Source organism: Sphaeramia orbicularis, chromosome 19, assembly GCF_902148855.1.
Source record: "Sphaeramia orbicularis chromosome 19, fSphaOr1.1, whole genome shotgun sequence".
NCBI classification, from domain to species: domain Eukaryota; kingdom Metazoa; phylum Chordata; class Actinopteri; order Kurtiformes; family Apogonidae; genus Sphaeramia; species Sphaeramia orbicularis.
Genome location: NC_043975.1, coordinates 27,993,403 through 28,008,895, shown reverse-complemented (window position 1 = coordinate 28,008,895; position 15,493 = coordinate 27,993,403). Strand labels below are relative to the sequence as shown.

At 37.0% G+C, this 15,493-nt stretch overlaps 1 protein-coding gene across 2 annotated transcripts in view; it reads right to left on the bottom strand.

The window, feature by feature from the left end:
* The window catches only part of LOC115410400 (SH3 and cysteine-rich domain-containing protein 2-like), a 49,551-nt gene extending 34,338 nt beyond the window's left edge, over window positions 1-15,213 (bottom strand). Inside the window, exons 1-2 of one of the 2 annotated variants that reach the window (XM_030122037.1) lie at window positions 15,034-15,213; window positions 14,761-14,864 (exon numbers count right to left, since the gene is read on the bottom strand). In XM_030122037.1, coding sequence (XP_029977897.1) covers window positions 14,761-14,850 — 90 coding nt within the window. In that variant the 5' untranslated portion in view covers window positions 14,851-14,864; window positions 15,034-15,213. Of the gene's footprint in view, window positions 1-14,760 lie in introns of both variants that reach the window. The other variant, XM_030122036.1, reaches the window with a different exon arrangement.
* Window positions 15,214-15,493: the final 280 nt, after the last annotated feature.

The following is a 15,493-nucleotide window of genomic DNA, read 5'->3' as shown; positions in this document are numbered from 1 at the left end:
TATATAGTACCAGGTATAATATTGGTAAAATTGCATTTACTTCTCTTAAGACATTTGAGGTTGTTTATATTTGTTCAGGCTATTTATATTTTTTGTAAAAGGACAGTTTGTTAATGTAAACATTTTCATGTAATTTTACTTTTTTTCACTAAAACAAAGATAAAATCTGCAGTTGTCATTATTTATAAGTTATTATGACACTATTTTACTCATCTGACCCAATTGAGATCTAATTGGTCTGTATGTGGAACCTGAATTAAAATGATTTTTACACCATTGATAGTTAATATCTTCAGTGTACTTTTTGCATTATACTAATTCATCCTACAGGCCAGATTGGACCCTTTTGCGAGCCAGATTTGGCCCCCGGGCTGCATGTTTTACACCTGTGTGGTAAATAAAAGGTGCATAGACATAACGGTTTGATAGTTTGATACAGAGCTGCACACCACTACACGGTCTAACCATTTCACATTAGGACCATGAAGAGTTCTCTTTTATAAATGTTTTAGTCTTTAACACGCTCAGTAAAATCACACTGTATTTTGCAAGGACTGCATAATAAACCATTGACCAATTCTAAAGGGACTTGGCAGTTTCAGGGTCCAAGTCAGTATGCAGCACATTTGACTTTACTGCAGTGAGTGGTAAAGTCTGCAGACATTTATTACTCAGGATAGACTGATTACTGGCCATGACTGACTGTCAGAGGTAATACTTATAATTTTATGGGTATTGGAATTTTTAAAAATCCAACATGTGATAAAAAAAAAAAAAATAATAATAATAAAAAAGAAGTTTGTGTCATGCCAGTCTCACCTTTAGCAATAAATATCACAATTAACGGTCTATCAACACCAAAAACAGAAAAGAACATAATTTTTTTCTCATTTTGTAGCACCTTGAGATTCTGTGGCATGAAAAGTGCTTTATAAATGCAATTTATTATTATCATTACTTATTCAAGGCTTAAACTATCATTCTAGTTTATTAAATTTTGCTTTATTGGATTTGATGCTCAGCTTAAAAGCATTTCAACAAACTCTATTTAGTCATAAATAAAACATATATCAGCTGTAAATATAACTTACTAATAATCAGTTTTGTAACAGTGCTGAAAAATGGTAAATATCGCTTGAGTTTTTCATTAATTTTAGGGATCTCGTGTCCTTTAGGGTCACATTTTAAAGCCGTAGGAGCTGAAATCAGGGGTAAAAGGCAGAATTTGACAACATACACCCTCCCTTCTCAGTCCAAATGAAAAAACTAAATGTAAAAATAGATGACCTGACACTCTACCCCGAGCAGTAGAGTCACCTCCAGGTTGTGTCTGACTGAATCTGGTCAGCGATTGGTAATTACAGCTGTTAATCACATATTTATCCCTCCTACTTGTCTGAAAATTCCTGTGATTACACAAAAACCTGCATCTAGACTAGATTTTCTCCTGCCTGAATATGCAAAGACGTAGATGCAGAAGTCTTGTGTCTCTCAGACCACTTGAATTACAATATGCTGAAAGGTAATTATGGATTTTTTTGCCCAGTGACACACACACACACACACACACACACACACACAAAAAAAAACCTATCCAGAGCTGCAGCTTTAATGTGTGATCTAATTTTATAAGCCGGTGTGAGTACCTGTTGTTTGAAGCAGGGAATGTGCTCATAAATATGAAGAAGAAAAAAAAAAAACAAAAAAAAAACAGCTGTACTTTGTTTTCTTGTGTCCCATAGCATCCTCTGGAAACAGAACAGAATCAGAAACAGAATCCAAATGAATGCAAATCTCAATATTCCTCCATGACTCTCTTGTGTCTCTCTTTAAGATTTAAGAAGTCTATTTATGGAACACACTACTAGGAACGCATCACGCTCTGAACTACTGACAGCAATTAGTTCATCATAGTGAGAACAGACTGTCGCTTGAGGAAGAAAAGACTAAAGAAATGTACGAGGGCAGTCAAAGAAAGCGGCGAGAAGAATCGGGAAACAAGGGAGTGAATTAATAGATGCTGTACAGTGGAAAAAAACCACATCACCACTATATAACCCCGACAATGCACGGATGCCTTCCTTTATGAACCCTCTTAGAGTGGAGAGGCGGCGGAGACGTCTGGGCCTTGTTCTTCGGCCGTTTGAAAATGAGCACAGAGCGCTCACGGTGAGATGTTTGGTGAAAGCTTCTATAAATAGGCTGTTGTGAAGAACGCCTGGATAAATTAATGATTACGAAGTGGGGAGTGGGTGTTCACACAAGATGCCTGCTGCCACTATGATGATGTTGCTGCTCTCCTGTGTTTTTCTACGCTGGCATTTTGACAACAGAGAGGTGATGCAGTGAGGTGACTGTCGAGGAACATCATAACAAGAAAAGTGCAAGGGAAAAAAAAAAAAAAAAAAAAGATAGAGCTTGGCATCGTTCATGCTGTGACCTGAGGTTTACGGTAAAGGCGACCTCATTAGGCGTTGTTCCAACTCTGCCTTGTTAGATCACCGTGTACCAAAGACAAAAGACCTTTTGTCCGGATAAAAAGTTACAGGTTTTAAGATGTTCCTTTTATTACACATTTACAGAATATCGATAGCCAGAATACAAAACCTCCTATCTGAAAAAATCCCTTTTTTCAGGAAACAAACAAAAAAAAAAAAACGTGGATCCTGGAGGATTCTGTTGGGTTTCTGTAAATTGGCTTAGAGTCTGGTTTTGACCAACTCTATACGCAAAGTGTCATGAGATAACTTTTGTTAGGATTTGGCACTATATAAATAAAATTTGATTGATTGATTGATGGTTTAGTTTTATTATAGTATGGTCTTTGTTGTTGTTGTCAGGTGACCTTCATGTCATACGAAAGGGCGGGATTATCTTGCAGATAGACTAAAAATGTGGAGTCATCCTTGTTCTCACCATTTAATGTGAAAACTCAAAATCTAAAAATTTGCAGATAGGAGGTTTTGTTTTTTGGCCATAAGTCTTTTTATGCAGTTTCTATTAATTCAGCTATAATGCATTCATGTCAGTTACCTCACTGCCAGCCACATGCATCTACTGATCTAAAATGTTTAATAACTTCTGAACCAATAATCCTCTCAGAATGTTAAAATATTCCAGTAAAATGCAGCTTTTCAGCAACATCAGATACATCTTGACCTTCAGAGGTTCCATATTGAATGTGGAAACACTGTCATCTTCTGGGACATCGATTCATCAATAAAACCCATGTAGTTTGACAAATGACAGTGGTTGTAGATGTATGTGTTAATCCTCATTTAATTATATATTTTTCTGAAAAATTCACTTGTTTTGTGAGTTATGATTTAGTGATCTATTCCGAACATGCAATGAAATTTAACATAAATGCCAACAAGCAAACATAAATAATAACACATTTATCAAAAATCATAACCGTCCGTTCCAGGAATGGATGATGAAAAAGTAGCAGCATATGAAAGAATGTCATAAAGGATGCAGAACAAGACAGAAACATATCATCTGAAATGGAGCAAACAACTGGAATCTTTAGATCACAGACTAAAGGCTAGGAGGATTCACACTGAAAAGACAATGATTACATACCTTATGTATGTATGTGTGTATATTATGATTAGACACCTCTGTGGAGATATTTATGGTGTATGTATATATTATATACATGGAAACACAAAGTTGATGTGTGTGGGATAAAAGCCACAATATCGATATGAAGACTCCTTCTGGTTACAGGTGGGCAGCAGGGTGGGTAACTTACCAATGCTCTGATATGGAATGATGTGATGTGTTTGGAAAAAGTTAAGAAAAAATGCAAGTCATTTAAAAAAAACAAACAATCATAACAATCTTAGACAGAAGAGCAGCACAATAGTTCCATTTACATGCCCGAAAAGGGGTGGGAAGAAGTGCAACTTATTTAATCCCACCCCGTCTCCATAAAATATTACTAATAATATATATCCCTCTTCCTTTTTGTTCTTCAGTTATCTCAGTTTTTATAAGATAAACTTTGAATTTACTTCAAGCTTTTATGAACATCTACATGACCAATATATTAGGTATAGGAAAATACCTGATTTTCACTCAAAAATAGAGCATAACATTATAAAAACTGATGATAAATCACTTAGAAAAGGTTAAATGTGGAGTTGCCACAAAAATGTCTCGATCTTTAAGGGTTAAAGAAGCATTTGTCCAGAAATCTTGTCAGCACTTGGCCTGAAGGTAGAAAAGACAGAACTGCTTATCTTGGCTCTTTATCAACATTATAAAACCTGTTCTCTACTACTTCAGGCAGTGGCTTCTTTTCTGTACCATTTCTGTTAACTTCAGCTATAATGTGTTCATGTCACTGTGACCTAAACAGCAACAGACAACCAAATGCATCTACTGATCTAAAAATTTTTTTGTAACTTTTGAACCACCAATCTGACCAGAACATAAATAATTCCAGTAAAAATGCAGTTTTACAGCTTTTCTCGACGACATCAGAGAGGGTTCCATAGTGAATGTGGAGGCAAAATCATCTCCTGCAACAATGATTCATCAATAAATCAAATATTTGACAAATGGCAGTGGTTGTTGATGCTTGTTTTCACATTCAGTCAATGGAGTATTTTGCTGGTTATCCTGATATAATGGTTAGGGTTATATGGTTCTCGACCGGAAAAAGGTGGTTTGCCCTCTCCAGGTTGGTGGGGAGTCTTTGCCCCAAGTGGAGGAGTTCAAGTATCTTGGGGTCTTGTTCACGAGTGAGGGAAGAATGGAGCGTGAGATTGACAGACGGATCGGTGCAGCGTCTGCAGTGATGCAGTCACTGTACCAGTCGGTTGTGGTGAAGAAGGAGCTGAGCGGAGAGCCGAGCTCTCGATTTACCGGTCAATCTACGTTCCTACCCTCACATATGGTCATGAGCTTTGGGTCATGACCGAAAGGACAAGATCCCGGATACAAGTGGTCGAAATGAGTTTCCTCCGCAGGGTGGTTGGGCGCACCCTTAGGGATAGGGTGAGGAGCTCAGTCACCAGGGAGGAGCTCGGAGTAGAGCCGCTGCTCCTCCGCGTCGAGAGGGGCCAGTTGAGGTGACTCAGGCAACTGTTGCGGATGCCTCCTGGACGCCTCCCTGGGGAGGTGTTCCGGGCATGTCCCACTAGGAGGAGACCTCAGGGAAGACCCAGGACACATTGGAGAGACTATGTCTCTCGGCTGGCCTGGGAACGCCTCGGGATCCCCCCGGAAGAGCTGGAAGAGATGTCGGGGGAGAGGGAAGTCTGGGCATCCCTGCTTAGACTGTTACCCCCGCGACCCGGCCCCGGATAAGCGGTGGATAATGGATGGATGGATCCTGATATAATAACCTTTGGAGTTTTTATTAACATCTACATTATCAGTAAATTAAAATATGGGAAAATACCTGATTTTCACTCAAAAATGCAAAATGCAGAGAATAATATTACAGTAAAATGGTCAAAAATAACTCAGGAAACATCAGATGTACAGAATGTCATTTGGGGTTCTTTAAGGTATGTCTTTAAAGGGGTCATATTTTGCTAAACCCACTTTTATTAGTCTTTGGTTCATTTATTTGTGTATTTGGACCCTAATAGTTCGAAAAGTTTGAATTTGAACCCTCCAGGTGATGCAAAGTTATCTTTATATTCAATTTGGCAAAAATCAAATAGATTTTTTTCGACCTGTTTTAATTTCTGCTTAATTTGTTACATCTTATGACTAATTACGTCACGACATTTGCACATATAAGGTCAAAACTTCTGACAAACATTCTCATACTTGTTTGTCAGCAGCAGCGGTTGTAGTCCATACTGAAAATATGTCCAAACTTCGAGCCGATTACCTAAAATGTTCAGTTGTTGGTTGTATTCACAAACGCAAGTGGCTGAACGGGACAGAGCAGCACAGCCAACAACCTGGAGGGGGTGGGGCATGGAGTGGCTCATTTGCATTTAAAGGGCCAGCGCTCAAAACGACCTTTCTGGTGTCATTACTCAGAAATAGGGTTAAAGATGGACCTGTGGATTTGAATTAATGAAGAATTCAGAGCCAAGCAGAGCATTTACAGTTTATGTAGACCACAGGGAAATGTTTTAAAATGCATAATTCCATTTAAAAAAGCAAAATATCACTCCTTTAAGGTTTAACAGATTTTTAAAAAATGTTTTAAAACCTGTTAGGATAAAGTTTGAGTGAAAACACAGCTTTCCGATATGTCGTAGGCTCAAAGTTTTAATGTCTCACAGCACAATGCATGTGAATTACAGCTATTTTCATCCTCCTTTCCTCGTGGCATTCACAGCTCTCTGTGTGTGGCTCTAAAATATGCTCCTGTTGTTTAAAGGACTGTTTCCTGGTGATGCACGAGCCTCCTGATCACAAAAACTCTCTGGCTCACGAGCTGCCTGCTTGAAAAGGAGCTTGCATTTCCAAATCCAGCCGTTTAAAAGGCTTAACCGCACAATAAGCTTTTCGCATTAGGTGACTGTCACAACACCTCTTTGATGTTTGTGTACCAGTGAAAAGGATGACACACGCACTCAGACCCACGTGGTCGGGTTCTTGTGGTAACATTTATCAGAGCCATCCTTTAATCAAAAAATATGGATTTGTTGCCCATAAAGATGGAATAAAATATTTTTATGTCTTCTCATGAAATGATTGTGACAATGTGATTTATTACTGATATATAAAGTGTAATTGTGACTCAAAGATGATTATTGATGTGTATAAATAGGAATAAAGAGGAACGTGTCTGAAAACAAAATTATTCCAACTTTATGGGCAACAGTGTATTAAAACTACTTGTTTACTAAATCTGGTATGTAATATCTATCACAGAAGACTTCAATATTATTGTTTCTTCTAGTTTTTCTTGCTGTAGACAAGGTTATAATAGTTTTGGATTTTTCTTTACAGTTTAGTTTTATTTAGTTTTGACTTTTTTTTCTCTAATTCAGTTAGTTTTAATTCATTTTAGAGCAGGTTTGCTAGTTTTTATTAGTTTAAAGTTTTTTTCTAAATGCTTAGTTTTAGTTTAGTTTTAGTATTAATTTTAGTTTTGTCGTATCTTTAATCTTCCTCGCCGTCATATTCCCATAAATCCCAGACAGGACTCTGCTGCTTTCTCCCAACTTTAGTCTTCGTGTTTCCAGGTAGAGTGGGGACGAGAAGACGACTCTAAACCACAAGTGATGAGAAGTTACAGACCGTGAAGTGTCGTATGGTGCCGCTAGCTAAAATTGCTAGAGCAACATAAATCGATTTCAAATCAATCCAACATTAACAAAGACGAAAACGAAGGGAATTTCACCCATAATTTTTATACGTTTGAGTTAGTTTTGTGAGCACACAATACGGTTTCAGTTATCGTTTTTTCTTTTAATTATAGTTTTTATTTATCTCAGTTAATGAAAATGTTTTTTCTATTCTAGTTTTGGTCATTTCGTTAATTTTCATTAACGATAATAACCTTGGCTGTAGATAAATAAGCTCAAAGCCTGTAGACGTACCAGTATTTTCCAGCTTTTCATGGTAACACTACAATTCCAAGCTGATGATGGTAATAAGACTTGAGTTCAAACCTGACATTTTTCTTTACTGTTAGATCACAAGCTTTGCCTTTCAAAGAGAGGATAACCTCAGAAGTTCACTGTCACTAAAGTAGCGAACTGAGGTCAGTACTGAACAAAGGATAAAATAAAGTCCACACTGATTCCCAGTGGACTGTGCTCCTACCCTGACACTGCACGTGAGCACATGCTGGATCAGCAGCATTTTAGAGCTCAATCAAGGGCAGTAATTCAATGACTTCATCATTAATCAAAACAATGCTGGGTCAACACTGGGCACATGAGAAGACTACTGGTCAAGCTGTAAAGAACACAGAGTTCTCTTCAGGAGCTTGTATTTTTTCCACAGTACAGATGTTCTACTCTTCGTATATTTTGTGTTGTTGTAAATATCCCTCGATCCTGTTGTGTATCTGTGCTTCTCCTCATCAGTTTTCTGTGCAGACTGCATTAAGTTTCAAAGATCAACAGTCCAGTCAATCATTCTGACAGGAGAAACAAACACAAATCATGGTCTGTCAGAAGTTAGATGAGTGATGCATCCTCCTTCTAACAATGATGTGGAAGAAACAGATGCAGAGAGGGAGAAGACACTTCAGAAATATCTTGTACATACAGCACACTGCATGAACAGTGGACATGAATTAAAGAACAAAGTCTTCGCAGCTTTGCCAAAAAAAAAAAAAAAAGAAAAAGCAGCCCGCGCTCTAATATTTGATTAAAGTACATTTAACATGCATTTAGTTTTAGTAAGCAAATGCACTCACAACATTCATTTCCATCTATTTTTGACACTTAATGTTGCTGAAACCATACCTGACCAAATGAATCAACCCCAGAGCATAACCCTAACCCCACAGGCTTGTATTGCAGGTGCTAGACATTAAAGGGATTTAATCACTTCATCTTTTCTCTTCCCACTCTGATGCTGCCCATTCTTATGGAACAGGGTCAGTCTGGACTAATCAGACCATATAACCTTTTCCATTGAAACACAGTCCAATCTTTATGCTCTCTATCAAACTGATTGGACCAGCTGAAGGAACGAGAACCTAAACACTGCAGGTTAAAGACCTTGTTGCAGCCCTTTGCGCTCAGTTAATTCCAGGTAGGAACTTTATTTTGGCCAGGCTGCATATTTACTGAGACACATTTTAAAGTGTACCTGTACTGGTCATGCTTACGGCATTAATTGTGCTTTGAGTATTACTTATAAGCAAGAGAGGCACAAATTCAGCCAAAAAACTCACCATAAATGCATCACACTGGACCTTTTTACTACATGAATTATGGGCGAGGGCAGAACCTATGGGGGGCAGCCATTGCCGGCCATAAATTAGAATCAGAATCAGAAATACCTTATTAATCCCAGGGGGAATATTTATGCATTACAGTTGTTCCAACACAGTTAAAGTACAGAAAGAAAGCAATTCAAGAGCAAGGAGAGAAAAAAAAAGTAAACAATAAACAATGCTACGCAGTTATGTACTAGAAATGTAGAGAAATGTACAAGAAATTTACAAGGGAGGTACAATATTTCTGTTAGAATGTGCCATTATATTGAAAATAAAAATACATCTGTAAATTACGTGCCATCGTTGATTCTGAGTGATCGAGTGAAGGTAAACAAACAGCAGGCAGTGAGCAACATTGACTAGATTTGTCGGATTTCTGCGCTTGTTGTTTGTGCAGCCGTAAGTTTTGCACAGTCAAGGAAAAAATTATTAGACCATCAAAGTCATCAAAAACTCGTTATACAATTAAATACTAACTCCAGTGTGTATCATGTGACTAAAACAGACAGAAAAGAAAACATGGAATGTCTAAAAGCACTGTTTTTGTCAGTACAATGCCACAGATATTGATGTAAGAACTTACGTGATTTTGGTTATTATCAAGAAAAACCATGGAAAATGTCTAGATGTCAGCTCTGAAATTAAACTCTTATGAGCTATTTTTGTTGTTATCATTATATTTGTCCAAACAAATGTACCTTTAGTTGTACCAGGCATTAAAATGAACAAGAAATTGAAGAAAAAAAGGGTCATCTAATATTTTTTTCTGTGACTGTAAGTGATCTTTTAAAATAGCTAGCAAATGAAAACTCACCACAGGTACCCTTTAAGACTCAAACACAGGGTTGGGAGCCAAACTGGGTCAAATAGCTGTTTATAAAGGGTCACCAGTTGTAAGTAAAAATAATGTACGTCAATAGAATAAGATTTTTTTAGTTATAGTAGAGAGGAGTGACTGAAAGAGTTTATAAATGTTGACATATGTGGAAATGCATTGGAGATAAGAGGTGCAACTAAACCACGCAAGACTAGATGTAAAACACAAAATGAGCAATAAATGACGTAAGATGTAAAATATCAAACAAAATGCAAAAGATATAATAAGGTGAAAAATAGGCAAAAGTCAAAACAATAAGAAAATTATTTTAAAGAGATTTTAAAACAGAAATAATGTATAAGAAGTTACCAACACATGAAAGAGAAAGGAGAAACTTTCCTATTGTTTTGACTACAGAGTCAGTAAAATTATAGTGATTACAGCAAATCATGATGTATGAGAATGTGTGTGAATCACTGGGTTAAGTTACTGAAAAAGTCCCTGTAAAAAGGAAAAGCAGCATCATTCTCCAAATTACTATGATTAGTTTGTTCATAATGCTTTGTTTTGTGAGCTGTAATAATGACACAAACTGTCTATATTTGCATATGGAGTAATTAGAAAGGTGTAAAATGACAAAATCTAATCAACAAATGCAATTTCCCACTGACTGATTTCAACTGTTTTCAACTTTGATGTAATTTTTGGGTAAATAAATAAGAATATGAACAATAATAACAGTTATCTATTGACAGTCACAGCATCTTTTTCATTTGATATGACTTACTGGTTGTTAATCCGGTGTTATCTTCACTTTTGCTTCTTATTTCCCCATCCCTACTTTTTAAAACCATTTACGTATTCTTACATTAATCTTATGCTCTAACAAAATTTGCCAAAACAAGCAATTCAGTCACTTCAGAAAAATAAAAGCAAAGGTACCACAATAAAAAATTTATAAGAGTGGTTTAAAATGGGCAAAGAGTACAGAATACTTTCACTTATTTACAGTCACGGAAAAAATTTTAGACCACCCCTTTTTTTCTTCAATTTGTTGTTCATTTTAATGCCTGGTACAACAAAATGTACATTTGTTTGGACAAATATAATGATAACAACAAAAATAGCTCATAAGAGTTTAATTTCAGAACTGATATCTAACCATTTTCCATGGTTTTCTTGATAATAACCAAAATCACTTCAGTTCTTACATCAATATCTATGGCGTTGTACTGACAAAAACAGTGCTTTTAGGCATTCCATGTTTTCTTTTCTGTCTGTTTTAGTCACATGATACATACAGGAGTTAGTACTTGATTGCATAACCATTGTTTTTGATGACTTTTGATGATCTGATCATTTTTTACACGACTGTATTTGCAATACTGCTTCTCCTTCTTACAGGGACTTTTTCAATAACTTAAACCAGTGATTCACACACCTTCTCATACATCATGATTTGCTGTAATCTCTATAATTTTACTGACTCTGTAGTCAAAACAATAGGAAAGTTTCTCCTTTCTCTTGCATGTGTTGGTAACTTCTTATACATTATTTCTGTTTTAAAATCTCTTTAAAATAATTTTCTTATTGTTTTGACTTTTGCCTATTTTTCACCTTATTATATCTTTTGCATTTTGTTTCTTACGTCATTTATTGCTCAATTTTTGTTTTACATCTAGTCTTGTCTGGTCTTGTTGCACCTCTTATCTCCAATGCATTTCCACATATGTCAACATTTATAAACTCTTTCAGACACTCCTCTCTACTTTAACTAAAAAAAACTTTTTCTATTGACGTACATTATTTTTACTTACAACTGATGACCCTTTATAAACAGCTATTTGACCCAGTTTGGCTCCCAACCCTGTGTTTGAGTCTTAAAGGGTACCTGTGGTGAGTTTTCATTTGCTAGCTATTTTAAAAGATCACTTACAGTCACAGAAAAAAATATTAGACGACTCTTGTTTTCTTCAATTTCTTGTTCATTTTAATGCCTGGTACAACTAAAGGTACATTTGTTTGGACAAATATAATGACAACAACAAAAATAGCACATAAGAGTTTAATTTTAGAGCTGATATCTAACCATTTTCCATGGTTTTCTTGACAATAACCAAAATCACTTCAGTACGTACATCAATATCTATGTCATTGTACTGCCAAAAACAGTGTTTTTAGGCATTCTATGTTTTCTTTTCTGTCTGTTTCAGTCACATGATACACACAGGAGTTAATACTTGATTGCATAACTATTGTTTTTGATGACTTTTGACAGTCTAATAATCTTTTCTGCAACTATATTTGCAATATTTAGTAAGCGATAAATGAATTAAACGAGAAGAAAGGAAGCAGGCTGATGAGTAAGTTAGAAGAACAACAACGACAAGAGGAGGGGAAGAGTCTTGGGTAAGTGAAAGGCCAAATAGACTGAAACCTTTGCCATGGTTTTGACTCATAAAAGTGTCTTTGTCTTGGCCGAGGATGCGATTGGCCGAGCCTGGGCCCTGCGGACCGTGGCTCAGCACCACCTTGCATGATCAGCATTTACACCTCGCGCCATCAGTGAAAATGAAACTTGATGTAGCAGCTAATATGAGCACAGCTTGCATTTCCCGCACTGCTAAGTACTATAGAGTTTAACCATTGCTCTGTTTCTCCTAAGAGTACTGTACCCCGCTTGACGCATGATACTTGAACAGCGTCTGCACTAAGAAGTGATTGGTGGGTAATAATAATGTTTTTGGAGCTATCACCTTGCCCGTAGGTGGAGGAGGTTTAATAGCTATTTGTTCCACTGTCACAGCCTCTATTAGAAGCCCTCTTGACAGCTGGTAGGAGCTGTAATAAATACTCTAAGGGACAGTAGAGAGGCAGAGTGAGAGATGAAGGAAAGCTGATGATGAGATGAGAAAAACTGCAGAGAGGGGTGATAAGTGAACCGAGAAAGACAAGGAGAAACATAGAGAGTGGTGAGAGGAAACAAAAAAAAAAAAAGTTGCAAGTGTAGCAAGTGGAGCTCTTGAGCAGACCATTCCAAAAAGAGCATTTCACAACCCTTAGAGGTAACACACGTTTAATCTCCCCCCACTTGCCTTTTCTCCTTTCATTCTTCTGTCTTTTGTAGGATGCGGTGTGATCTGGGCTGCCAGCGGGGGCTTGGCAAACACAGAGCTACGTGGCTGACGCAGCTCGGAGGATTGTTTCCTCCCAGTTCTGTTTTGTTTGGATGGCCATTTGTGTGAATTATGAGCCAGCCCCTAGCTAGCCACAGCAAACATCTGCTATCTGATTGGCTCATAAATTCACGCAGCACCTCAACGCCCACCATCTATTTGTGTTGTCTGTGGTCAAATAGAAACAGCAAGTAAAAGCCTGTTTGGTTGCAGGTCCCTATGGTGATGGCAGACAAAAGAAAGTGGTGGATTGTAATCAAAGCTCAATTAGAAGAGTTCATGTAGATTTATACATTTTTTTTAAATAAAAACTCCTATTTATATGAAGAGAACAACTAATTAAAATGTTCTCTAGGAATGTACAAAAGCCTAAGAGTTTAACTTTCTTTATTTAATAGTGATTTCTTGAACAGATTTACTGTCAGAATGTGTGTTTATTTATTTTGAATATTGCAATAAAATCAAACAACAACAGAATTATATAAAAAAGAAAGTAGGCGCGAGATGAAGTTTAATTTATAATTTCCCATCCCCTTTTACTCCATCCTTCACCTACCTTAACCCTTTCATGCATGAATTATGAGAACCATAGCTGAGTTTGTGTTGTTTTTTTTTTTTGAGTGTTTTTATTCCTTCTTAGGCATGAAAAAAACAATGCGATTGAGGTTTTTTTTTTTCATAGATTTACAAAAATGTCCACTCAGCTACACCATGAATTTTATTCTTGAAGCAAAGAAACATGTATTTAAAACCCAATATCATAAAGTGATACGAAAACAGTGAAATGAAACCATGTTTAATGCAGCTAATCTGATGCTTTCTCACATTTTAACATATTCTAATACTAGTTATTACTCACTTCATGGAGATAATATGCAAAAAATAACAATTGATTTCCACTCAAGAACCAATCAAGAACAGCAAAGTTACAGTAATGGTATGAATTGCAGTGAGATGAGATGATGAGATGATGCATAAGCGTCCACTGTGTTAGCTGATATGGAACTAAAACAACTAAACTCATGAATATACAAGAGAACAGCTGCAGAATAACTGTCCACTGTAGTGACCAGTATGCATGGAAGGGTTAAATTCCTGTGTCAGATTCCCTAAATAACTCAAAAATCCTCACACATCAAACTAAATTCTGACTATGCATAAAACACAAAATTGTTATACATATCAAAGATAGAATGCATTGCATCAGTGAATATTCTTGAATTAACCCATAAATGTTGGGTTAGATCAGAGAAAACACTTAAAGCTGTAATTTTTTTGGGATGGATTTGAAGAGGAAAGTAGGTTTGATAAAAGAATGCTGTGTTTTTACTATGTCTTGTTGTGTTTCTGAGGCACATACTCACACATGCAGGTACTATTTTGGACTAGTCTATGTGTTATTTACCTCCTTTTCCTTCATCAGCATCTTATTCATTAAAGAATGTTGGGTTAGATCAGAGAAAACACTTAAAGCTGTAAATTTTTTGGATGGATTTGAAGAGGAAAGTAGGTTTGATAAAAGAATGCTGTGTTTTTACTATGTGTTGTTGTGTTTCTGAGGCACATACTCACACATGCAGGTGCTATTTTGGACTAGCCTGTGTGTTATTTACCTCCTTTTCCTTCATCAGCATCTGATTCATTAAAGTATGGCATTTTTCCAGTGCAGCCTTTGCTTGAAGAAGTGTCTCTATGTTCAGATTCACTCCAAACACACACCTTGTGCTCTCTAAGGTTCGTGCAGTTACAAGAATTAAGAGGATTACAGTTGTTATGCAAGACGCAGCCGCAGGAGTCACAGGAGTACAACTACTTAGCACTAGACACAATAAAAAAACAAAAAACACTGGTTAAGAATCAGTATGCAAACACAGGTGTGTGGACTTTACCTTAGATTCAGGCTGAATGGGAACCGTAGCCTGCGGACGGTGCAAGTCCCGGTTTTGTGGATCATTTTCCTTCTCACTCATTTCCGTCATCTCGAAAATTGACCCTTCAACAGCAAAATAATAATAATAACAATAATAATAATAATAAAAAAGCAGATAAGTCCACGGTGAGTGAGGCTTTGGATGAACTATGCAAACACAGATCTAAACATCGCTCCAGTGTCTGAGGAGGTAGGAGCAGGTCCAGTCATCTGTCATCCGCACAATCCATACCATAATAACCTGGAATAAACACACGCGGATATTCCACACACAGGGGTTTATTGTGTGTTCAATCGTGGCCCCTTGAGTTAAATAAAGATGCGTTTGGTGGAGAGGATCCAGCTCCACTTCTCTCCGCAGCTTTCCCCCTTCCTCTCTCTCTTTCTCTCTCTCTGTCTCCTCCACCGGCCAGTTTTCGCTCCCCTCGCTCGTACCCGCTCTTAGAACAACTTTGATTTCGCCGTGACACCCTGCACGGCGCGTCCTGATTGGTCCAATAGGCTTAAAATCCGCCAAAGCGACCGGTGGGAGCGCTGTGATTGGCTGAGACGTGATGACGCAAACAAAGGTGGGGAATATAAGTCCCAGGTGGACCAACTGCTGTTTTCCCCTGTATGTTGACATGGTTATTTATTCATTTATATCCAGAAAATATGTTAATAGAAAACACAGAAAAGGATAAAAATAAAAC